Here is a 20,033-nt window from a genome sequence, read left to right on the forward strand (position 1 = left end):
TAGCCGAATGTATTGTCCCTCTCCCCACGCCGCCACCCCCCAAAGTTAATCACTTCGGCAAATAAATATGTGGAAACACAAGGCAGCGGCCAGCGCTAACAATTTCTGTAACCAAACAACTTCCAAAACCCGAAAGAACTGTGGATGCTCTCAATTAGAAACAAAAACGGAAATTATTGGAAAAGCTCAGGAGGCCTGGCAGCATCTGTGGCAGTTCTGAGGAAGGATCATTCGATCCGAAACGTTCATCCTGAATTTCGTCTCCACAGATGCTGAAAGACCTGCTGTGCTTTTCCAGCGATTTTTTTTCTAACTTCCAAAACCCCTCCGAGTCTCTGAGGCGGCACGACCCTGAAAGGATCCCGGTGTCGTTTCTGGGAAGGTGGTGGGCGGGGAGGGAACAGACCTTAATAAATGGTCATTTCTAACACCCATTCCCATTCCCTCTCCTGGCACTTCACGGTGAGGCGACTGGCCGCGCCTTAATCTGAGGCGCGCAAAGAGCGAGTGGGACTCGCACTCTCTCAGTGCGGTAAACACCGGGAGATGATGCTGCTGTTGTTGTCCAAACCGCCAGAAAACTGGAGCAGGGGTTGGGGATGGGGGGGGAATTATTTGTAAATATTTCTGTTTGGGAGAACGAGTCAATATTCCGGGCGGTGTGTCCACCCTCTCTTTGGGCTCTCAGTCCGATGGAAATGTTGGTGAGAGAAGCTGAAGTTGCAGGGAAGGTGTTTGTGTGTGTGTGTTTTATTTGATCTCACTTCGTCTCCAAACTGAAACGTGAAGAACAAGAATCAATCGGGGGAAGATCCCAGGCTGGGATGGGAGGACGCAAGCGCAGAGCTGTGTCGGGGGGTGATGGTGTGTGTGTGTAATGGGGGAGGGGGGTATGTGTTAGGTGTTGGTGGGTGGGGGTGGAGTTTATTATAAAGCTGCCCGCTGTGGGCTCTGCCATGGACATTTCCCGCCTGAAGCTGACGGAGCAGGGAGTGAGCCGGGTCACAGCAGACCAGACCATGGGATGGACTTCGACCTCATCACCAGCAACCGGACGGCGGCTGCGGAGCAGGGCTGCCGTTTTCGGCCCGTTAGCCTCGCCTGGCTCTCCGCCTTCAACCGTAGCAACGAGTCTCGGGCGGGGGAGCCGCTGAGCGGCGACTTGGAGGCGGGAGGCACTTCGGCCGCCGCCCGCATCGTCATGTCGGTGGTGTACTCGGCGGTGTGCGCCCTGGGGCTGCTCGGTAACGTGCTGGTCCTCTACCTGATGAAGAGCAGGCGGGGCTGGAAGAAATCCTCCATTAACCTGTTCGTCACCGGACTGGCGGCCACTGACTTCCAGTTCGTGCTGACCCTGCCCTTCTGGGCGGTGGACACGGCGTTGGACTTCAGCTGGCCCTTTGGCCGGGTCATGTGCAAGGTTGTTTCCCTGGTGACCGTCATGAACATGTACGCCAGCGTCTTCTTCCTTACCGCCATGAGCATCGCCCGCTACTGGTCGGTAGCTTCCGCCCTGAAGCCCAGGAGCAAGATGAGCGGCTGCTCGGCCATGTGGGTCAGCATCGTGATCTGGATCTCCGCTGTGCTGGCCAGCATCCCGCACGCCGTCTTCTCCACCACCACCAGCATCTCCAACGAGGAGCTGTGCGTGCTCAAGTTCCCCGACCACAACGGCTCCGGCCAGTTCTGGCTGGGTCTCTACCAGATCCAAAAGGTGCTGTTGGGCTTCCTCATCCCGCTGGTCCTCATCACGGTCTGCTACCTACTGTTGCTGCGCTACGTGACCAACAGGAATGTCAGCAGCTCCAGCGCCAGCCGGAGGTCCAAGGTGACCAAGTCGGTCACCATTGTCGTCCTGTCCTTCTTTCTGTGCTGGCTCCCCAACCAGGCGCTGACTTTCTGGGGAGTCCTGATCAAACTCAACGCCGTTCAGTTCAGCTCCGAGTACTACATCGCCCAGTCTTACATCTTCCCCATCACCGTCTGCCTGGCTCACACTAACAGCTGCCTGAACCCCATCCTGTACTGCCTGATGAGGAGGGAGTTCCGCAAGGCGCTAAAAGGCATGTTCTGGAGGATGTCCTCCCCAACCATTATACACATGCGGCCCTTCACAGCCAGCACTAAGCCAGAACAGGATGAGCAGAGGCATGTCATCATTCCGAAAAACCCGGTCCAGCCGGAGATTTTGTATTACCCCCCGGGGGTTGTGATGTGCAATGGGCGATATGACATCTTGCCCGCCAACTCTGCGGAGCCCCGCTATTAAGGAGGCTGTGGAATGAGTTAAAATTGTTCCGCTTTTCGGAAGAACGATATCATATCTCTCTCTAAACCCTTTCCAAATGGACCATTTAGTGTAAGTCTGCCTAGGTTTAGTCAACTCTCAAACGATTATCACTTTGCCATTGTAGTTCGATCGTGTCTCCAGCCCAAATTGCTCTGGGTTAATCGTTGTGTGGCTGAAACCGCAGCAGTGCTAATCTCAACATAAGCGGTGCGAACATACAGTCATATCGGACGCAAAATGTTAATTATTTTCTTTCGCCACAGATGCACCCACTGAGTTTCTCCGTCACTTTCTGTTTTAACGTTTATACGCGCCCCCTTAACTGCGAAATTTCCTTTCCGAAGTTAGCCACAATTGATGTCGACGCATAGGGATCCAGTTAATAGCAGAACCGCTAGGCAACAGTCATTGCAACCAAACATTATCCTATCCCGTGAGATTGTTGTGAAATAATAATCGGATTGGAACCAGGTACAGCTCCATTTAGTGTACAGCATCATACGCCACGAAGTAGGGCACACGCAATTTTCAGAACAAAAATAATTGCCATGTCTAATTTGGAAACTTTGAGTTCGATCTCTTAAATTAGTTTGTGGTCTTCTCGAACAATGAAAGGCTATGAATGATAGTAAATATCATGACACAAACTCAAGTTGTATGTTTTCACTTAAGCAGAGTGACAAGTTGAACAGAAAATACATGAATTTCATTCTGTAAAAGGCATAATTATTCAGCATCAGGTGAAATCACAGCATCTGTGTGAGAGGTTGCCACAGATCTGGAAAGCCCTATTTGACACAGAGTCGTTTTCAATTCAAATTGCAATCAACGTGCGCTCCAAATTACAGTTTATCTTCGGTTTGTCATCCTCCTTTTTCAGTCTGAGATACTCATTACAAAATTCTCCATCTTCACGTAATTCACCATTCGCATTCCAGGTGACAGATGAAAAATCTAAACGTCCCGACCTCTGGAGATTCTGATACACTGCTATGTTTATTTTTCAGGATTCACTGTTCACACTAGTAGATTTGCTAAAACTCCTCTTCTGCAGATGATATTATTTGTTAGAAATAAACCTTTATACTCGGAATCTGCATGTTTATAAAAACCAAAAGAACTGCAGATGCTGTAAATCAGGAACAAAAACAAAGTTGCTGGAAAAGCTCAGCAGGTCTGAGGAACTGACCCTTTCTGAGGAAGGGTCACCAGACCGAAACGTTAACTCTGTTTTCTCCTTCACAGATGCTGCCAGACCTGCTGAGCTCTATCTGCATGTTTATGTTCCTTAATAATAATGTAGACAACAAAGATTCATGATTGAAAGATTGCACAATTTTAATTATTTTCATATTCACCAGTTTTGGCACTTATAATTGAAAATTAAAGTTATGAACCAAAACTGTGTTGTAAGTATTAACTACTATTTTTGCTAAATAGATAATGATAGTGCTAAAATACTTTATTAATTGAGCATTACTATACTATTCATTTTGCATTGATGTAAAACAGTTTCAGATATACGTTGACTCTTATCAGAATTATAGTTAATATAATTTAAAAGTTGGGTTGATAATTTGACTGAAGTGCATTAGCTGCTCCAGAATGTAGTTCTGCATTGTTTGGGTTTCAGAGTCATTCATGTAGAACTGCAGTCAACAATGGCAAAATACTAAATCACCAAATCATACAATGCAGAAAGAGGAAATTTGTTCACTCCTATCTCTTTTATACTTAACCATTTAGTCCCACTCCCCTGTTTCTTATCTGTAGTTATGATTATGTTTCCTTTTCAAATATCTGGTCCTTTAATTTGAAGTCAGTGGATCCTTTATGACAATGAGGCATATTGCAACTTTGATTTAATCTGCTACTTTTGTACTGTCATAAATAGTTTGGGTGCAGAGTGAAGTTGCTAGTGCCAGTGTAACTTCAGAGCTTGGAGCCAGTCTAACTTCAGAATGCAGCATGTCAAGCAGTGTGAAACCCTTTACAGGTGCCTGGCTCTCACATCTCAGGAGTAACACCAGACAAAAACTTACTTTGGAGCTGGCTAAAGTGAATCATAAAAATGGACTCATATCTTCAATTCAACTTCTAGGTGCATAAGAATCAAAAATTGAACCATTTTGAAGAGTACAGCCAAATAGATGTTCCTTTCTCCACCATTCCAGCTCAAAAAGAAATGCTGCTCATGATTAAAAGATTTTAGATGCATACTGAGAATTTTCCTGGTTTGCAATTTTTGGGAACATTCTCTTTCAATGAACTGAGTTTCTCTGAACCTGTAATATTACTGCAAGCAAAGCAAGTGTTTAAAACAATAACAGTAAGTTGCTTTTATATAGCATCTTTTAGTAAAATTTCCCAAGACACTTAACAGAATTGTTAGAAGACAAAGTTTGACAGAATGAATTTGAAAGCAAGAAATTTTGTGGAGTGTAGTAAAGAAGAAAGAAACATAACTGAATAAATAGTTTAGTGATGGAACTTCAGACCTTAGAGCTGTTGTGATCTTTGTGGGGAAGCCATAAGACAAAATAAGCACATTTATTGAATTAGTCTCAGTGGAAGAAGTTACTTACAGGACTGTACTTCTTATAGCTTTTCTTTGTGTCATATGAATCAGAACCAACACTATTAGGTATGAATTAACAGACAAATTAAGTTTCAAATAAAAAAGTCACATCTAATTTGAAGTAGTCAAAATAAAAAAGGTATTTATATCACTTCTCACACAAAAGTGGTATTATGTGGTTATATAGTTCCACAGAATGTTTTTTATTCAAACACTGTAGGTCAGGAATCCTATCTGAAAGCAACTGTCACCTTTGAGTTTCTCAAGTACAATTATCATCAGTGAGGCAGCTTTGGCAAATTGTTTGTCAGTCAGGTCATGACAGCCCTAATGGTATAGGCTGTAAGAGTTTATTTTCAACTAACTAACAATGCCCCCTGCTTCACAGTTTGGTCACTTCTAGAACACCAGCGATCTTTTATAGACTCTACAAGCTATTAAAACAACTTTCCATGTATTAGACCTTCTAGTCACATCTCAAAGTACCTCCTCGAGCTCCTGTCTTCACTTTTGCAAAACAGAAAAAATGTAACTTTGTATGGAGACTAATTTGCTGCTCCTCCTCACAAGAATTCCCTGTGTTACTGTTTCTAACTTTGTCTGCTCTGTCTTTGTACCTGTGCATGGATTGTCTTCAACTTCCAGCTACTCTGCAAGTAACTCTCTTTGTGACTCTCCTTCAACTTTCCGCTCCTCTGCTGGTAGCTCTGTTTGTCTGTAACTCTCCTTTGTGTCTGTTAGCAACACAGCTTTCTATTGGTGCCCCTTCCAGGTCACTAGGATTTTATTTATCAAGAAATTCACAATTGATCCCTTTACAACTGATGAAATCTATCAAAATCCTTTCAAACATTCTTTAAAAGAATTACAGATTCCTATAAAGAAATTAAAAACTTTCCTCACTGCGCTACTTCTACTCAAGTTTGACACAAGATCTAAACTGATGAAGTAACCAATGCTGGAGTGATGAAAATGAGAGGTGTTGAAAAGTGCAGAATCAAAGTAAAGGAGAATTCTTGGAATGTCGTAGGAAATTCTAGAGGCTGGCTTTGAGTACAAAATTTGAACTTTAAATTTGAGCTAATGTTAGATTGAAAACCAGTGAGCCAGTGAGTGCAAGGGTAAAGGTGATTTGGTGAGAGTAAGGTTACAACAGAAGAGTTTTGAATGAGTTATGGTTTACATAAGGTAAAACATGAGAAATCTATCAGTAAAATTTAAAAACTGACAGTAAGAAATCATTTTACTCAACAAGTGTTCTTCTGTGCAAAGCAAAAACATGCAGTTTAGATATGTAAATGTGAGCAAAGATGTTTCTAATTTCTATGCACACATGACAACTTAAACATTAGGGATGTTGGGAAAAAAATCAACCTTACTGACTTCTCATTACTATTCTGTTTCTTGTTGAAAGATGTGCTCATAGATATTGAGTGAAGAGTGGTATTCTTCATTATTAGGCTGTCTGCTGCACTCACTGTTCATATTAACATATGAAAAATCACCACTTGCTTGATAAACCAAAGAGTGGTAAGCACTTATAGATGTGTACTATTATAAGTGTTAGTGGTTCATGGTATTGGGGAGGCATTTCTTTCAAACACAAAATATTGGAACACTATTGGGAATCAATATTAACTTAGTTTGCCCTTTGGGAATCCCATGGGATCAGGTGCAATGCTGGGTTTATACCAATTAATGCAAATTAAATTTGACATATTGTTGAGAACAAAACTGATGCTGTACCATACAACATTGGATGACAAGTAAGCTGGATAGCAACTTAGATAAAATGATCCCCCCTTTAACTGTCTTGGTGCTCTCATGAGCTAAAAGTGAAAGAGAACCAGTGTATTCTTAAGCATGTTTCCAGATTTATACCATAAACTGCATACGCAGCTGTAGTCATCACTATTGTTTGTTTTACCTTTTGTAATAGAGAGAAAGTCGCACATTTTGTCAATTGCATATTTTTTGTTAATGTTGCACTGATTGTCATTTGTGTGAATGAAGCATGTAATCACATTACAGAAAAGAGGATTACATAAGAAAAATACTTTTTTTTTTACTTTGCAGACCTTTACAGTATTCAGTCTCAAGAGAGTGACACTCTAATGATCACCATGCATGATTCTCCTTGATTTATATTTATCATATGGTACAACTAGCGTGCTGGTATGTTGAATTATCTGTGAATTTATCAGTATTGCACAAGATACAGCTAATCCATTACCAATTTGTAAGACCCAAGACAAAAGTGGATCTATGATGCCATTGAGATGCTGGGGTTATTTCAGCATTTTTGATGAAAACAGTCTACCAGTCTAAGCATTTCCCTTATGTAAACATAGCGACTTTAAGGAATCACATTTTTACCAGTTGCTTTCCAAAGAATAGATTGGTTAGTATTAATTTATCAAGATAATTTGTCTCAATTTGCAATTTTCTAATTGAATGTCTTGGCCCAGATGTTGCTTGTGTGAGCATGTCAAGACTTCTTCATGACCTTTTAGGTTTAATATTTTTTTGCCCACGTATTTGGTTTCGATAATAACTTGTTAGGGCATTAAGGCATCTGTGACCTTGGTGAACAGTGTGGCACACAATCCTCAGCCATTGAAATTCGAATATTAAGGAAATGCATAACTAAGAAGAGTGAATTTAAGCAGGTGAATTCAATGTAGAATTAGAAACCGAAGTAAAGAGGAATAAATGGAATAAAAAGATAATTAAAAGAGAAAGTAACACAAAATTTTGAAAATCTTCAACAACAATTCTCATAAACCTCCAAAGGATTTGATTTTAATTCTTTTAATTATTCACTTTCTGTGCTGTAGAGACTGATTGGTAATCTTTCATCATTATCCTATTGTTAAAAAAGCTGCTTATGGTATTAATTACCAGAATAGCTTTCTGTGGCATATTTAGTGGGAAATCAATGTTCAGATATAGCAATTTCATGAAACTCATAGGGTGATTAATGATAAGATGACGTTTACACAAATCTATCAATAGAATGATGCTAATTGTCCATCAACTTGTGGAAATTGTCTTTTTTTTACTTGCTCATGGTGTGGGCATTGCTGGCTAGGGTGGCTTATATTGGACATCTTTAACTGCCCGAAATTCATAGATATCATTCTCTCAATAGACAGCACATTATACATTAGTAATGGTCTGAATTGTTCATGACCGTTAGTTCTTCAGCAAAACATAGAGCCTGGTTCATACTTCAAAATGGTGATCTATCACATCTTAAATGTACTTTTTGGAGCTAAAGCATCGCACTAAGCAATGCAGAATTCAGTATCTTGTCATAGTGATCTGATTGTGGCTGGGGTTTTGATTGAGATGTTTATTATAGTTTGGTGTCAGACTTTCAAAAGATTAGTGCCAATCATTGTCATGTGTACAAAAACGTTATGGTTATGTGTAAAAGCCCTGTGTAATGTATCCTTATTAAACAATAAATGTTTCCCTATTATAGAATGTATGTGCTTTTGCATCAATAAGATTATTTTCTACATAAGAAAATTCCAGAAACAAAATGAAAGCAAACAAAAATCAGCTTATTTCTGCCTTTTCTTAGCTCAAAGATATCAGGTGAGCAGCTCAATGGCAGTATTCTGGCTTTTAAAACTGGCTGATATAGGTTTAAAATCCATTCCCAGACTTGACTACATAATATAAATGAAATAGCTCCACCGAGGCTGGTATCTCATGACCATGTCACCCTTTAGTTACTATACGTGGAGCGCCCTTGTCACTGATCCAGCTCCCTCAAATCTGATGTCTGACACTCCTGTTCTTATCTATCAGCCAGGGCTCCCTGATTGGACCAGATTAACCGCCCCAATCAAAGAACTCATATTCGAGGAGGTTCATGTGGTTGACCTCGTTACAATCATTACAATAAACTGATAATTCATTTCTGTACTGAGGGAGTGCTACATTATATGGACAATTGTATTTAGATGAGATATTCTTTATAGATTTGTAAGGAAAGAAGTTGATAAAGAACTTCATTAGTGTTCAATTTGGATATTCACATCATTAAGGTTTTAGTCTGAATTAATTTAATTCAAAGACTATTATAAAACAATCAAGAGAACAATATTCTCTATTGAATCCTTTAAAATGTATGTATTTCAAAAATTGCACTTGACATTCTAGCATCTGCCTATTTGCTTCTGTGTATTATTTGAATGTAAATAAATTGGATTTGTTGATTTACCCTCTAAACACTTGATTTAATCTAATGTCCTATATTGTTAAATCATTGAATATATCAAATATATCTTTGGAACTACTGTCTAATTTTAAAGGTATAGCTCAAGTCTTTTAGCTATAATTTTATCTCCTAGCAGTTATCATTTCTGTCGCAGACCAGTCATATTTTATCTTATACATGAATGTGTTGTGGGCTTTGCTGTCTGAGTCAACATTTATTGCCCATTCCTGGCTGACCTTCATAAAGTGACAGTGAGCTGACTTCTTGAACCACTGCAGTCCAATTAGTGAAGGTCCATCCAGAGTACTTTTAGGGAAGAAATTTGAGGATTTTGACCCATGTGAGCTGCCAATAAAGTGGGCTTGTGTTTCCTGGATGGTGTCAAACTCAGACTTTGTTGAAGGCGGTAAGTGGGAAATTTTCCATCACAGTCTGACTGTAGATGATGGATAGACTTTGGGGAATGAAGAGGTAAGAATGAAGAGGCAAGATTCCTAGCCTATGAACTGCCCTTGTGGCCATAGTACTCAAATGGCTCCATCAGTTCAGTTTCTGGTCAATGGTAACCCTCACGATGTTGTTGGTGGAGCATTCAGCAATGGTAATGCCACTGAATGTCAAGGGTGATGGTCATTGCCTGAGACTTGTGTGATCCATGTGTTATTACTACTTGTCAACCCAACTCTGAGCATTATCAAAGCCTTGATGCATTTGGATATGGATGGCTTTAGTATCTGTAATTAAAAATGGTGCTGAACATTGTGTAATCATCAGCGAACATCCCCATTTCTGAAGTTATGATGGAGGGATGGTCATTGATGAAGCAGCTGGAGATAGTTGGGCCTAAGACACTACCCTGAAGGTCTCTGTAGAGATGTCCTGGAGCTGAAATGACATACATCCAACAACTCCAACCATCTTCCTTGTGGAAGGTATGACTCCAACTAGTGGAGATTACAGCCCCTGATTCTCATTGTTTCTAGTCTTACTGGATCACTGATGCCAAACCCAGTCAAAGCAACATTGATGTCCATTACAATCATTCTCACCTCCTACTCCAATCACTTACTGACCTCCTGTCGGTGGGCCAGAGCTTCTTGTAGATACATGATGAGCTGTAACGCCAAGGTTGATGTTTTGGTTATCTAAGTTAGGCACCAGATATGTGGGCTTTCAGAGTGTGCATTATCATAGTCAAGGCATATGCTGATTTATTGTATTGCTAGGGTTAAAGTTCCACTGACTTAGACAATATCTAAGAAGAAAGTATCCTTGCAATATTCTGACATTAACCGAAAGAACTGTGATTCATTAGGTGGAAAAAAAAACAACTCTTTCTAACTGGACCCATTGTAATGTCAGGACCCCACAGAATCTCACAATTGTTACTGCACAGAAAGAGGGCATTCAGCTCATCATGTCTTTACCATCTGTCATCTCCAAATGAGCAGGTCACTTTGCGTCATTCCACGTTCTTCATGTAACTCCTGTAACACTGAAACATTCTCCTTTTCAAAGGGCTGCATAATTCTTTTGGTTGAACCAGCCTGTACCTCATTTTCTGGCAGTGCATTCCTGATCTCATTATGTGAAAAAGACTTTCCTCATTACTTCTTACTTCTTTTATGTTAAATTTGGGTCCTCACATTCTTTCACAAGTGGGAATATTTTCTCTGGTTTACTCAGTCTAGTTAGTTCATGAATTTGAATACTTGTATCAAGTTTTCCAGTCTTTTTTTCATAAATGAAATCCTTCATCTCTGGAGTCATTTTTGTAAACTTCAAACTCCAATGTCTTCACATCCTTCCTAAAGTGCAGTGCTCAGAACTAGACAAAGAATAGATCATCTAACTAAACCAGCTGAGGCCAAACTAGTATCTTATGCAAATTCAATGTAACTTCCTTGCTGTTGTATTGTATGCTCCTATAAATAAAGCCAAGAATATTGTATGTTTAATCAATCTGTCCTGTTTCCATTAATAAGTTATGTGCACATATTTAATTTCTCTGTTTAGCCACCCCTTCAGAATTGTACCCTTTGTTTTATATTATCTTCCCATGTTCTTCCTACCAAAATGTATCATCTCATATTTCTCTGCATTGAACTTCATTTGCCACATAAGTGGCTATTCCACCAACTTTTCTGTGCCCTTTGGAAGTTCTACATCATAGTCCTCATAGTTTACAATGTTCCAAAGTTTTGTATCATCTCCAAATTTTGAAATTGTGGTCTGTATACCAAGGTCTATGCCATTTATATGTGGCAGGAGAAACAAGGGCCCCAGTGCTGAACCCTAAAAAACTCCACACCAAGCCTTCCTCCGGTCCAAAGTACATCCAATATACCATTACCTTGTTTGCTGGCACATTACCTTGTTTACTGCTACTCAGAGAACTTTGTATCCATGTTAGTACTGTCCCCTTTATTTCATGAGCACTAATTATGCTCAAAAGTCTGCTTAAAATTGTATCAAATAGCCTTCAGGAAGTCCACGTGCACCACATCAACTGTATTACCCTCATCAATCCCTTCTGTTATCGTATAAAAAACAACAGCAAGTTGTTTAAGCATGATTTTTCCTTAGTCAATTCATGTCGGCTCCCCTTTATGCATCTGTTCATGTGACTATTAATTCCATCCTGAATTACTGTGTCTACAGGATTATCCATCATCAAAGTTAAACTGACTGGTTTGTAATTTCTTGGCATATCTTTACACATTTTGAATCCTGCCACATATAAATGTGGTATACAGATCACAATTTCAAAATGATTGCAACTCTCCAGTCCACTGGCACCACTTCTGTGTCTAACAAAGTCTGAAACAGTGTTGAAACTGTCTCTGCAATATCCATTCTCACTTACCCTTTGTTGGATGTACAGTCTATCCAATGTTACTAAAAGAAAATCCAGCTAAGTGAGATAAAAATTAAGACTTCTTTTGTGGAGATCGTTTATGGACTTTCTCAGTGTCACAGCTCTCTTACCACTCCCAGTATGCTCCCTCTTTGTATGTGCTCGAAGAGAATTGATATCTACCACTTAATTCTTTAAAACTTTTCGAAAAACACATTAACAAATCTTAACAATGTGATTGGCCAAATGTTAACAGATTTGTCTTCTTCTCTTAAATTCAATGTTTTGGTAACAATCCTCACAAAACTAACCAAAAACCATTTTAAAATTTTTTTCTGTGCTCTAACCTACCATTATCAGATCTCCATAACCATTATTTTTTAAATAAAACCAGACCTAAATATAATACATTGAAAAGCAATTAAAGAAATTTTCTCCCTGTATTGTTTTTAACATCATACTTCATGTTCTCACAAAAATACAAGACACCTTTCTATAAGAATAAGGACAAGGACAGAGAAAGACAATAGCAGCAGACACATGGGAACATCATGATCTGCAAGTTTTTCTGTAAGCCACTTGCTATTCTGACTTGGAAATATTACAAAAAATAAAAGAACTGTGGATTCTGGAGATCTGAAGCAAAAACAGAAGCAGCAAGTCTGGCAGCTTTTGTGGGGAGAAAGCAGAAGTAACCTTTCGAGTCCAGTGACTCTTCATTAGAACTCTCCATCAGACTCTTCTTCACAGTAGTTCTGATGAAATGTCATTGGATTCAAAACATTAATTCTGCTTTCTTCACACAGATGCTGCCAGAATTGTGAATTTTGCTAGCAATTTCTGTTTTTGTGTTGGAAATTAGTCACCTTGTCTTTTATGTCACTGGTTCAAAATCCTGAAACTTCCTCCCTCATTACATTGTGTGTTTACCTACATCAAATAGTTTGCAGTGATCCAAGAAAGTGGCTCATCACCATCTTCTGGAGGATAACTTGAGAATGGCAATAAATGACGCCGAGGACGCTCTCATCTAAATTAATGAAAAAGAAATGAAGATGTTGGTCAGAAGCATAAAGTGTGACAATATAAAATAGAGGCTACAATGCTAAAGGGTGCAGAGGAATATATTGACCAGCATGTATATGTGCATAAATTATTGAAAGTGGCAGGACAGATTAAGAGTGCAGTTTCTAAAGAGTACAATATCTTAGAGTTTATTAATAGAGGCATAGAGAACTCAAGCAACAACTTTATGTAAATATTGGTTGTGCCTCAGGAAAGAGATAGAATGCTTGGTGAATGCTCACTCCCTCAATGTCAGCAAAAGCAAAGAGCTGACCATCGACTTGAGGAAGCAAAGAGGAGGACATGCCCCTATCTACATCAATGGAGCTGAGGTGGAGATGGTCCAGAGCATTAAGTTCCTACGGGTGATGATCACCAACAAAGACAGATAGCAAAAGTTTCTATAAATATATAAAACGAAAAAGAGTAACTAAAGTAAACGTTGGCCCTTTAGAGGATGAGAAGGGGAATTTAGTTATGGGATATGATGAAATGGCCGAGGCATTGAACAGGTATTTTGTATCGGTCTTCACCGTGGAGGACACTAAAAGCATGCCAGTAATTGACAAAGAGACGAAGGTAGGTGAGGACCTGGAAACGATCATTATTACAGAAGAGGTAGTGTTGGGCAAGCTAATGGAGCTAAGGATTGATAAGTCTCCTGGCCCTGATGGAATGCATCCCAGGGTTCGAAAAGAGATGGCGGGAGAAATAACAGGTGCACTGGCAGTAATTTTCCAAAATTCGCTGGACTCTGGGGCAGTCCCAGCAGATTGGAAAACAGCAAATGTGACGCCACTGTTTAAAAAGGGAAGTAAACAAAAGATGGGGAATTATAGACCAGTTAACTTAACCTCTGTAGTGGGGAAGATGCTTGAGTCTATTATCAAGGAAGAAATAGCAAGGCATCTTGATAGAAATTGTCCCGTTGGGCAGACGCAGCATGGGTTCATGAAGGGCAGGTCATGCTTGACAAATCTTTTGGAATTCTATGAAGACATTACGAGCGAGGTGGACAATGGGGACCCAGTGGATGTGGTGTACCTAGATTTCCAAAAGGCCTTCGACAAGGTGCCGCACAAGAGGCTACTGCATAAGATAAGGATGCATGGCATTAAGGGTAAAGTATTAGCATGGATAGAGGATTGGTTGACTAACAGGAAGCAAAGATTGGGGATAAATGAGTGCTATTCTAGCTGGCAGTCAGTGACTAGTGGTGTGCCCCAGGGATCGCTGTTGGGACTGCAATTATTTACAATTTATATAGGTGATTTGGAGTTGGGGACCATGTGTAGGGTGTCAAAGTTTGCAGATGACACTAAGATGAGTGGCAGAGCAAAGTGTGCAGAGGACTGTGAAACTTTGCAGAGGAACATAAATACATTGAGTGAGTGGGCAAAGGTCTGGCAGATGGAATACAATGTAAATAAATGTGAAGTCATACATTTTGGTTGGAGTAATAGTAAAAAGGATTATTACTTGAATGGTAAAAAGTTGCAGCATGCTGCTATGCAGAGGGATCTGGGTGTCCTTGTGCATGAATCACAGAAAGTAGGTCTGCAGGTGCAACAAGTAATTAGGAAGGCAAATGGAATTTTGTCCTTCATTGCTAAAGGGATTGAAATTAAAAGCAGAGAGATTATGTTGCAGCTGTACAAGGTGCTGGTGAGGCCACATCTGGAGTACTATGTGCAGTTTTGGTCTCCTTACTTGAGAAAGGATGTATTGGCACTGGAGGGGGTGCAAAGGAGATTCACTAGATTGATTCCGGAGTTGAGGGGGTTGGCTTATGAGGAGAGACTGAGTAGATTGGGATTATATTCATTGGAATTCAGAAGATTGAGGGGAGATCTTATAGAAACATATAAAATTATAAAGGAAATAGATAAGATAGAAGTAGAGAGGATGTTTCCACTGGCAGGTGAAGCTAGGACAAGAGGGCATAGCCTCAAGATTAGAGGGAGCAGATTTAGGACTGAATTGAGAAGGAATTTCTTCACCCAGAGGGTTGTTAATCTATGGAATTCCTTGCCCAGTGAAGTAGTTGACGCTACTTCAGTAAACATTTTTTAAAAAAAGGTAATTTTTTTTGAACAATTAAGGAGTTAAGGGATACAGTGAGAACGCGGGTAAGTGGATCTGAGTCCACGAAAAGATCAGCCATGATCTTATTGAATGGCGGAGCAGGCTGTATGGGCCAGACGGCCTACTCCTGCTCCTAGTTCTTATGTTCTTTCTGTCCTGGTCCACCCACGTTGATGCGATGGTCAAGAAGGCATAACAACACCTTCTCTTCCTCAGGAGGCGAAGGAAATTCAGCATGTCCATAAGGATCCTCACCAACTTTTACAGATGCACCATAGAAAGCACTCTATCTGGATGCATCATGGCTAAGTATGGCAACTGCTCTGCACAGGACTAAAAGAAACTGTAGAAAGAAGTGAACACAGCCCAGATCATCAGACAAGCCAATCTTCCACACATTGACTCCATCTATACTTCTCATTGCAGTGGAAAGGCAGCCAACATCATCAAAAACCCCTCTCACCCTGGTTATAATCTCTTCCAACCTCTTCTGTTAGGTAGAAGATACAAAAGCTTAAACACAAGTACCAACAAATTCAGGAACAGCTTCTTCCCCACTGTTATTAGACTTCTCAAATTTCACATCTAATGTTGATCTTGCTTTTTGTGCACCTGCTTTGCTGTTATAACTTTGTCTTCCTTGCTCTGTTCAATCACTGTATGATCTGTGTGTCTTTGTATGCTTTACTGCTGTACTGCACGTGAAACAAAACTTTTCACTGTACTTAGCTTGAAATGACAATAATAAATCAAATCAAATCCACTTCAGTGTTGGTTTCCACTCCTGAGCACCACAATTTAGGACAGATGTGAAGGCATGAGAAAGAGTGCAGAAAGGAGTCCCAAGAATGATTCCATGGTTGAGGAACTTCAGATATGCAGACAGATTGATGCAACAAAACTGTTTTCCTTGGAGAATAGGAAAAGCTGAGAGATGATTTGACAGAAGCATTCAAAATCATGAGGAATCTGGACAGAAACTATTTGGAAATCTCTTCCCACTTTGGAAGTGTTGAAAATAAAAGAACAGAATGTGCTGAAACATTGCTTGGTTCATTCAGGGAGTGGACTTCACAGTCAGCATGCATGTGAAGGGTATCATGGAAGATCACCCCCAGTGATAAACAGGAGGAAGAGCATCCAACCAGAGGGTGCTGAGACATCACTTGTTTGCATTCTGAGGGTGGCTATGTTCTTTGGAACTGAGCTAACCGATACTTCATTCCCTTCGCCGTCAGGACAGATTACCTGAAAGTGCTGGGAAGTACTGGTTTGGTGGGTCCAGGTTGTGCACAACATCAAAGTGAAGCAGAAACCAGTCTTTTGGGAGAACCACTACCTCTCCATTGCGGGTAAAAACTTGGTCATCAGGTGTGAGTAACTCTCTGTTGTTGTACATGGTGCAGACCTGGCCTATTCCCCAAAACTGCACATTTTCAATCAGTGGATCCACCTCCCATTTCATCTGGAAGCCTAAGATAGACCGGGTCTGCAGAAACATCATGTATAAAACTTTGGATAAGGAGGGGAAGAACGTATCCAACTCTGCCCTCATTCTGATAGCCGCCTTTGTCTGTGACTGCATCAAGGTGTGCATAGACCCTCAGTACACAAACACCAAGTGTCACTACATACTGACGTTCTACCTGTCCCTGGTGTTGCGAAGGATGGGACTGCCCTTACTGACACGGAGCACTGCAAGTAGTTAGACTGTTCTGTATCACCTGTCCTTCATCGAGAAATTTGCAAAGAAAAACACATTTGACCACAGTCCATTGAGAAGTGGTCAGCATGCAGAATCCTCAAGACCATGAGGGAAAAGGAGAGGGTGGATCTTGTCGCATGGTTCCCTGAGCAGACTGTCAAAGTCATTTGGCAGAATGCCTCTTCACCGGAACTTTCCAACAAACACCAAGAAATCGATTGGCTAGTGGTTTTCTTCTTCTCTCATGAATTTAATCCCAGTGAATACGTTGTTGATGAGGTGGTGGATCTCTTCTGGTTTAGTGCGTTTAATAATGATAAACGTGTCGTCCACGTACTGGATCCACAGTTCAGGTTGAATGAGGTGAGAGTTGTGTGTTCTCGTCTTTGCATGACTGCCTCTGCGATGAGTCCTGAGATGGGTGACCCCATTGGCATGCCATTGATTTGTTTGTCTACTTGGCCATTAAAGACGAAGTGTGTGGTGAGGCACAAGTCTAGTAGTTTGAGTATGTTGTCATTGCTGATAGAGCTACTGGTCTGCGTTCCAGCTTCCTCTCGTAATGTGGCCAGTGTTTCTTTGGCTAGTGGGATGTCAACTGACGTGGACTCCAGGTGGAGTAGAACAACATCGCTTCATTGGAGGCCTCACTAATGATATTACCTAGCATGGTGACAAAACGTCTGAATTAAAACAAGTCAGCTCGGTGAGCAAGTCAACAACCTCACTTTTTTTATTCTATTCATTTGTGGGATGTGGGCGTCGCTGGCTGGCCAGCATTTCTTGCCCATCCCTAGTTGCCCTTGAGAAGGTGGTGGTGAGCTACCTTCTTGAGCCACTGCAGTCCTCCTGCTGTGGGTTGACTCACAATGCTATAAGGGGAGGAATTTCAGGATTTTGACCCAGCAACAGTGAAGGAACGGTGATATATTTCTAAGTCAGGATGGTGAGTGACTTGGAGGTGGTGGTGTTCCTATATATCTGCTGCCCTTTTCCTTCCAGATGGAAGTCGTTGTGGGTTTGGAAGGTGCTGTCTGAGGATCTTTGGTGAATTTCTGCAGTGCATCTTGTAGATAGTATACACTGCTGCTACTGAGCGTCGGTGGTGGAGGGAGTGGATGCTTGTGGATGTAATGCCAATCAAGTGGGCTGCTTTGTCCTGGATGGTGTCAAGCTTCTTGAGTGTTTTTGTACTCTCATTGCTGTAGTGTTTCCGTCCCACTTTCCTCCTGTAACCAAAAATGAAAGGGAGTGGGAAGGTTTAGCGGATAGGAGACAGAACATCATGAGAGGAATGGGAGACAACAAAGTGCAGGGCTGGATGAACACAGCAGGCCAAGCAGCATCATCGGAACAGAAAGGCTGACGTTTCGGGCCTAGACCCTTCATCAGAAAAGGGGGAGGGGAAGAGGGTGCTGAAATAAATAGGGAGAGAGTGGGAGGCAGATAGAAGATGGATAGAGGAGAGGATAGGTGGAGAGGAAACAAACAGGTCGAAGAGGCGGGGATGGAGCCAGTAAAGGTGAGTGTAGGTGGGGAGTTAGGGAGGGGATAGGTCAGTCCAGGGAGGATTACGAGAGAGTTGCAGTGGGAGAGAGATCCCCTGAGGTTTGTCCGGAGGGAAGAGGGTAACTTCTTCAGGCTAGGCATCCTTAGAAGAGGCTTCGCAGTGGGGTTAAAATTGAATCAGAGATAGTAGGAACTGCAGATGCTGGAGAATCCGAGACAACAAGGTGCAGAGCTGGATGAACACAGAGGAATGTTGGCAGCACGAGCCTAAGCAGTTTCTGGAAACTGTTGCTGGTGAATAACAGGTAAGTTTTGAGAAATTGTTATCAGGGAGAGAGCATTGGAAACTTCAATTTAGTATTAAAAGAATTTAACATTGTGTTGATTAATTAATTTGAAGAGTTAAGGCATGGCAGGAGAGCTCCAAATCATAGTCTGCTCCTCTTGCTTGATGTGGGAAGTTGGGCACATTTCCAGTGCCCAGGACCTGCAAGTGTGTAAGAAGTGTCTCCAGCTGCAGCTCCTGGAAGCCCAGGTTTTGGAGTTGGAGCAGCATCTGGGAACACTGTAGAGCATTCGCGAGGCAGAGAATGTCGTGGATAGCAGGTATAGAGAGGTGGTCACATTGCTGACTCCCCAGGCAGGAAGGAAATGGGTGACCACCTGGCAGAGTAGGAGGGCTAAGCAGGCAGTGCAGGAATCTCCTGTCGCTATTCCCCTGCAAAACAGATATACTGTTTTGGATACTATGGAGGGGAATGGCCTCTCCGGGAATAACAGCAGCAGAAAAATTCATGGCACCATGGTTGGTTCTGCTGTACAGGGACAGAGAAATAGGCATAGAAATGCTATAATTATAGGGGATTCAATGTAAGGGGAATAGACAGGCATTTCTGTGGCTGCTAACGAGCGTCCAGGATGGTGTGTTGCTTCCCTGGTGCTAGGGTCCTCAATGTCTCAGAGCGGTTGCACGATATTCTGGAGGGGTAGCTTGAACAGCCAGTCTTGTAGGACACGTTGGTACAAATAATATTGGTTAAAAAAGAGTCATGAGGTCCTAAAAGCAGAATATAGAGAACTAGGAAGGAAGTTGAAATGTAGGACCTCAAAAGCTAGTTATCTCAGGATTACTACCAGTGCCATGAGCCAGTCAGAGTAGAAACAATGGGATACACAGGATAAACATGAGGCTAAAAAGATGATATGAGGGGGAGGGTTTCAGGTTCATGGGGCATTGGGAATGCTTCTGGGGGAACTGGAACTTGTACAAACTGGACGGGTTACACCTGGGTAGGACCGTGACTGTTGTCCTTGGTGGGGTACTTGGTAGAGTGGTTGGGGAGAGTTTTAACTGGTGTAGCAGGGGAATGGGAACCAAGGAGTAGGGCAGCAAATGCAGAAATTGAGGGAGAGGTGGAAACCAAGGCAAATATGACTAACAACAAGAATAGGCAGGAAAACACTACTGAAAAGAGCAGGGGAGGTGATCTGAATTGTCTGTGTTTCAAAGGAGAAGTATAATATGCAAGGTGGATGAACTTAGAGCTTTGGTTAGTCCTTGGAACTATGGCTTTACTGCAATTATGGAGATTTGGCTGAAAGAGGGACAGGACTAGGAGCTGAATATCCCAGGATTTACATGTTTTGGTGTTATAGAAAGGGATGTAAAAGGGGTGGCAGAGTTGCATTATTGGTAAAGGAGTATCTCACAGC

General features: G+C 41.6%; 1 protein-coding gene across 1 annotated transcript; it reads left to right on the forward strand.

Moving 5' to 3' along the window:
• Positions 1–1,024: 1,024 nt before the first annotated feature.
• On the forward strand, positions 1,025–2,269 carry rxfp3 (relaxin family peptide receptor 3). Its single transcript, XM_020514662.1, has one exon. It carries the CDS (start codon positions 1,025–1,027, stop codon positions 2,267–2,269), a length of 1,245 nt encoding a protein of 414 aa, XP_020370251.1.
• Positions 2,270–20,033: the final 17,764 nt, after the last annotated feature.

Source organism: Rhincodon typus, chromosome 1 (genome assembly GCF_021869965.1).
Source record: "Rhincodon typus isolate 14 chromosome 1, sRhiTyp1.1, whole genome shotgun sequence".
NCBI lineage: Eukaryota > Metazoa > Chordata > Chondrichthyes > Orectolobiformes > Rhincodontidae > Rhincodon > Rhincodon typus.

What these genes read in the sequence shown, in the direction of transcription:
- rxfp3 (XM_020514662.1), top strand. Translation starts at nt 1,025, where the DNA reads ATGGACTTCGACCTCATCACCAGCAACCGGACGGCGGCTGCGGAGCAG.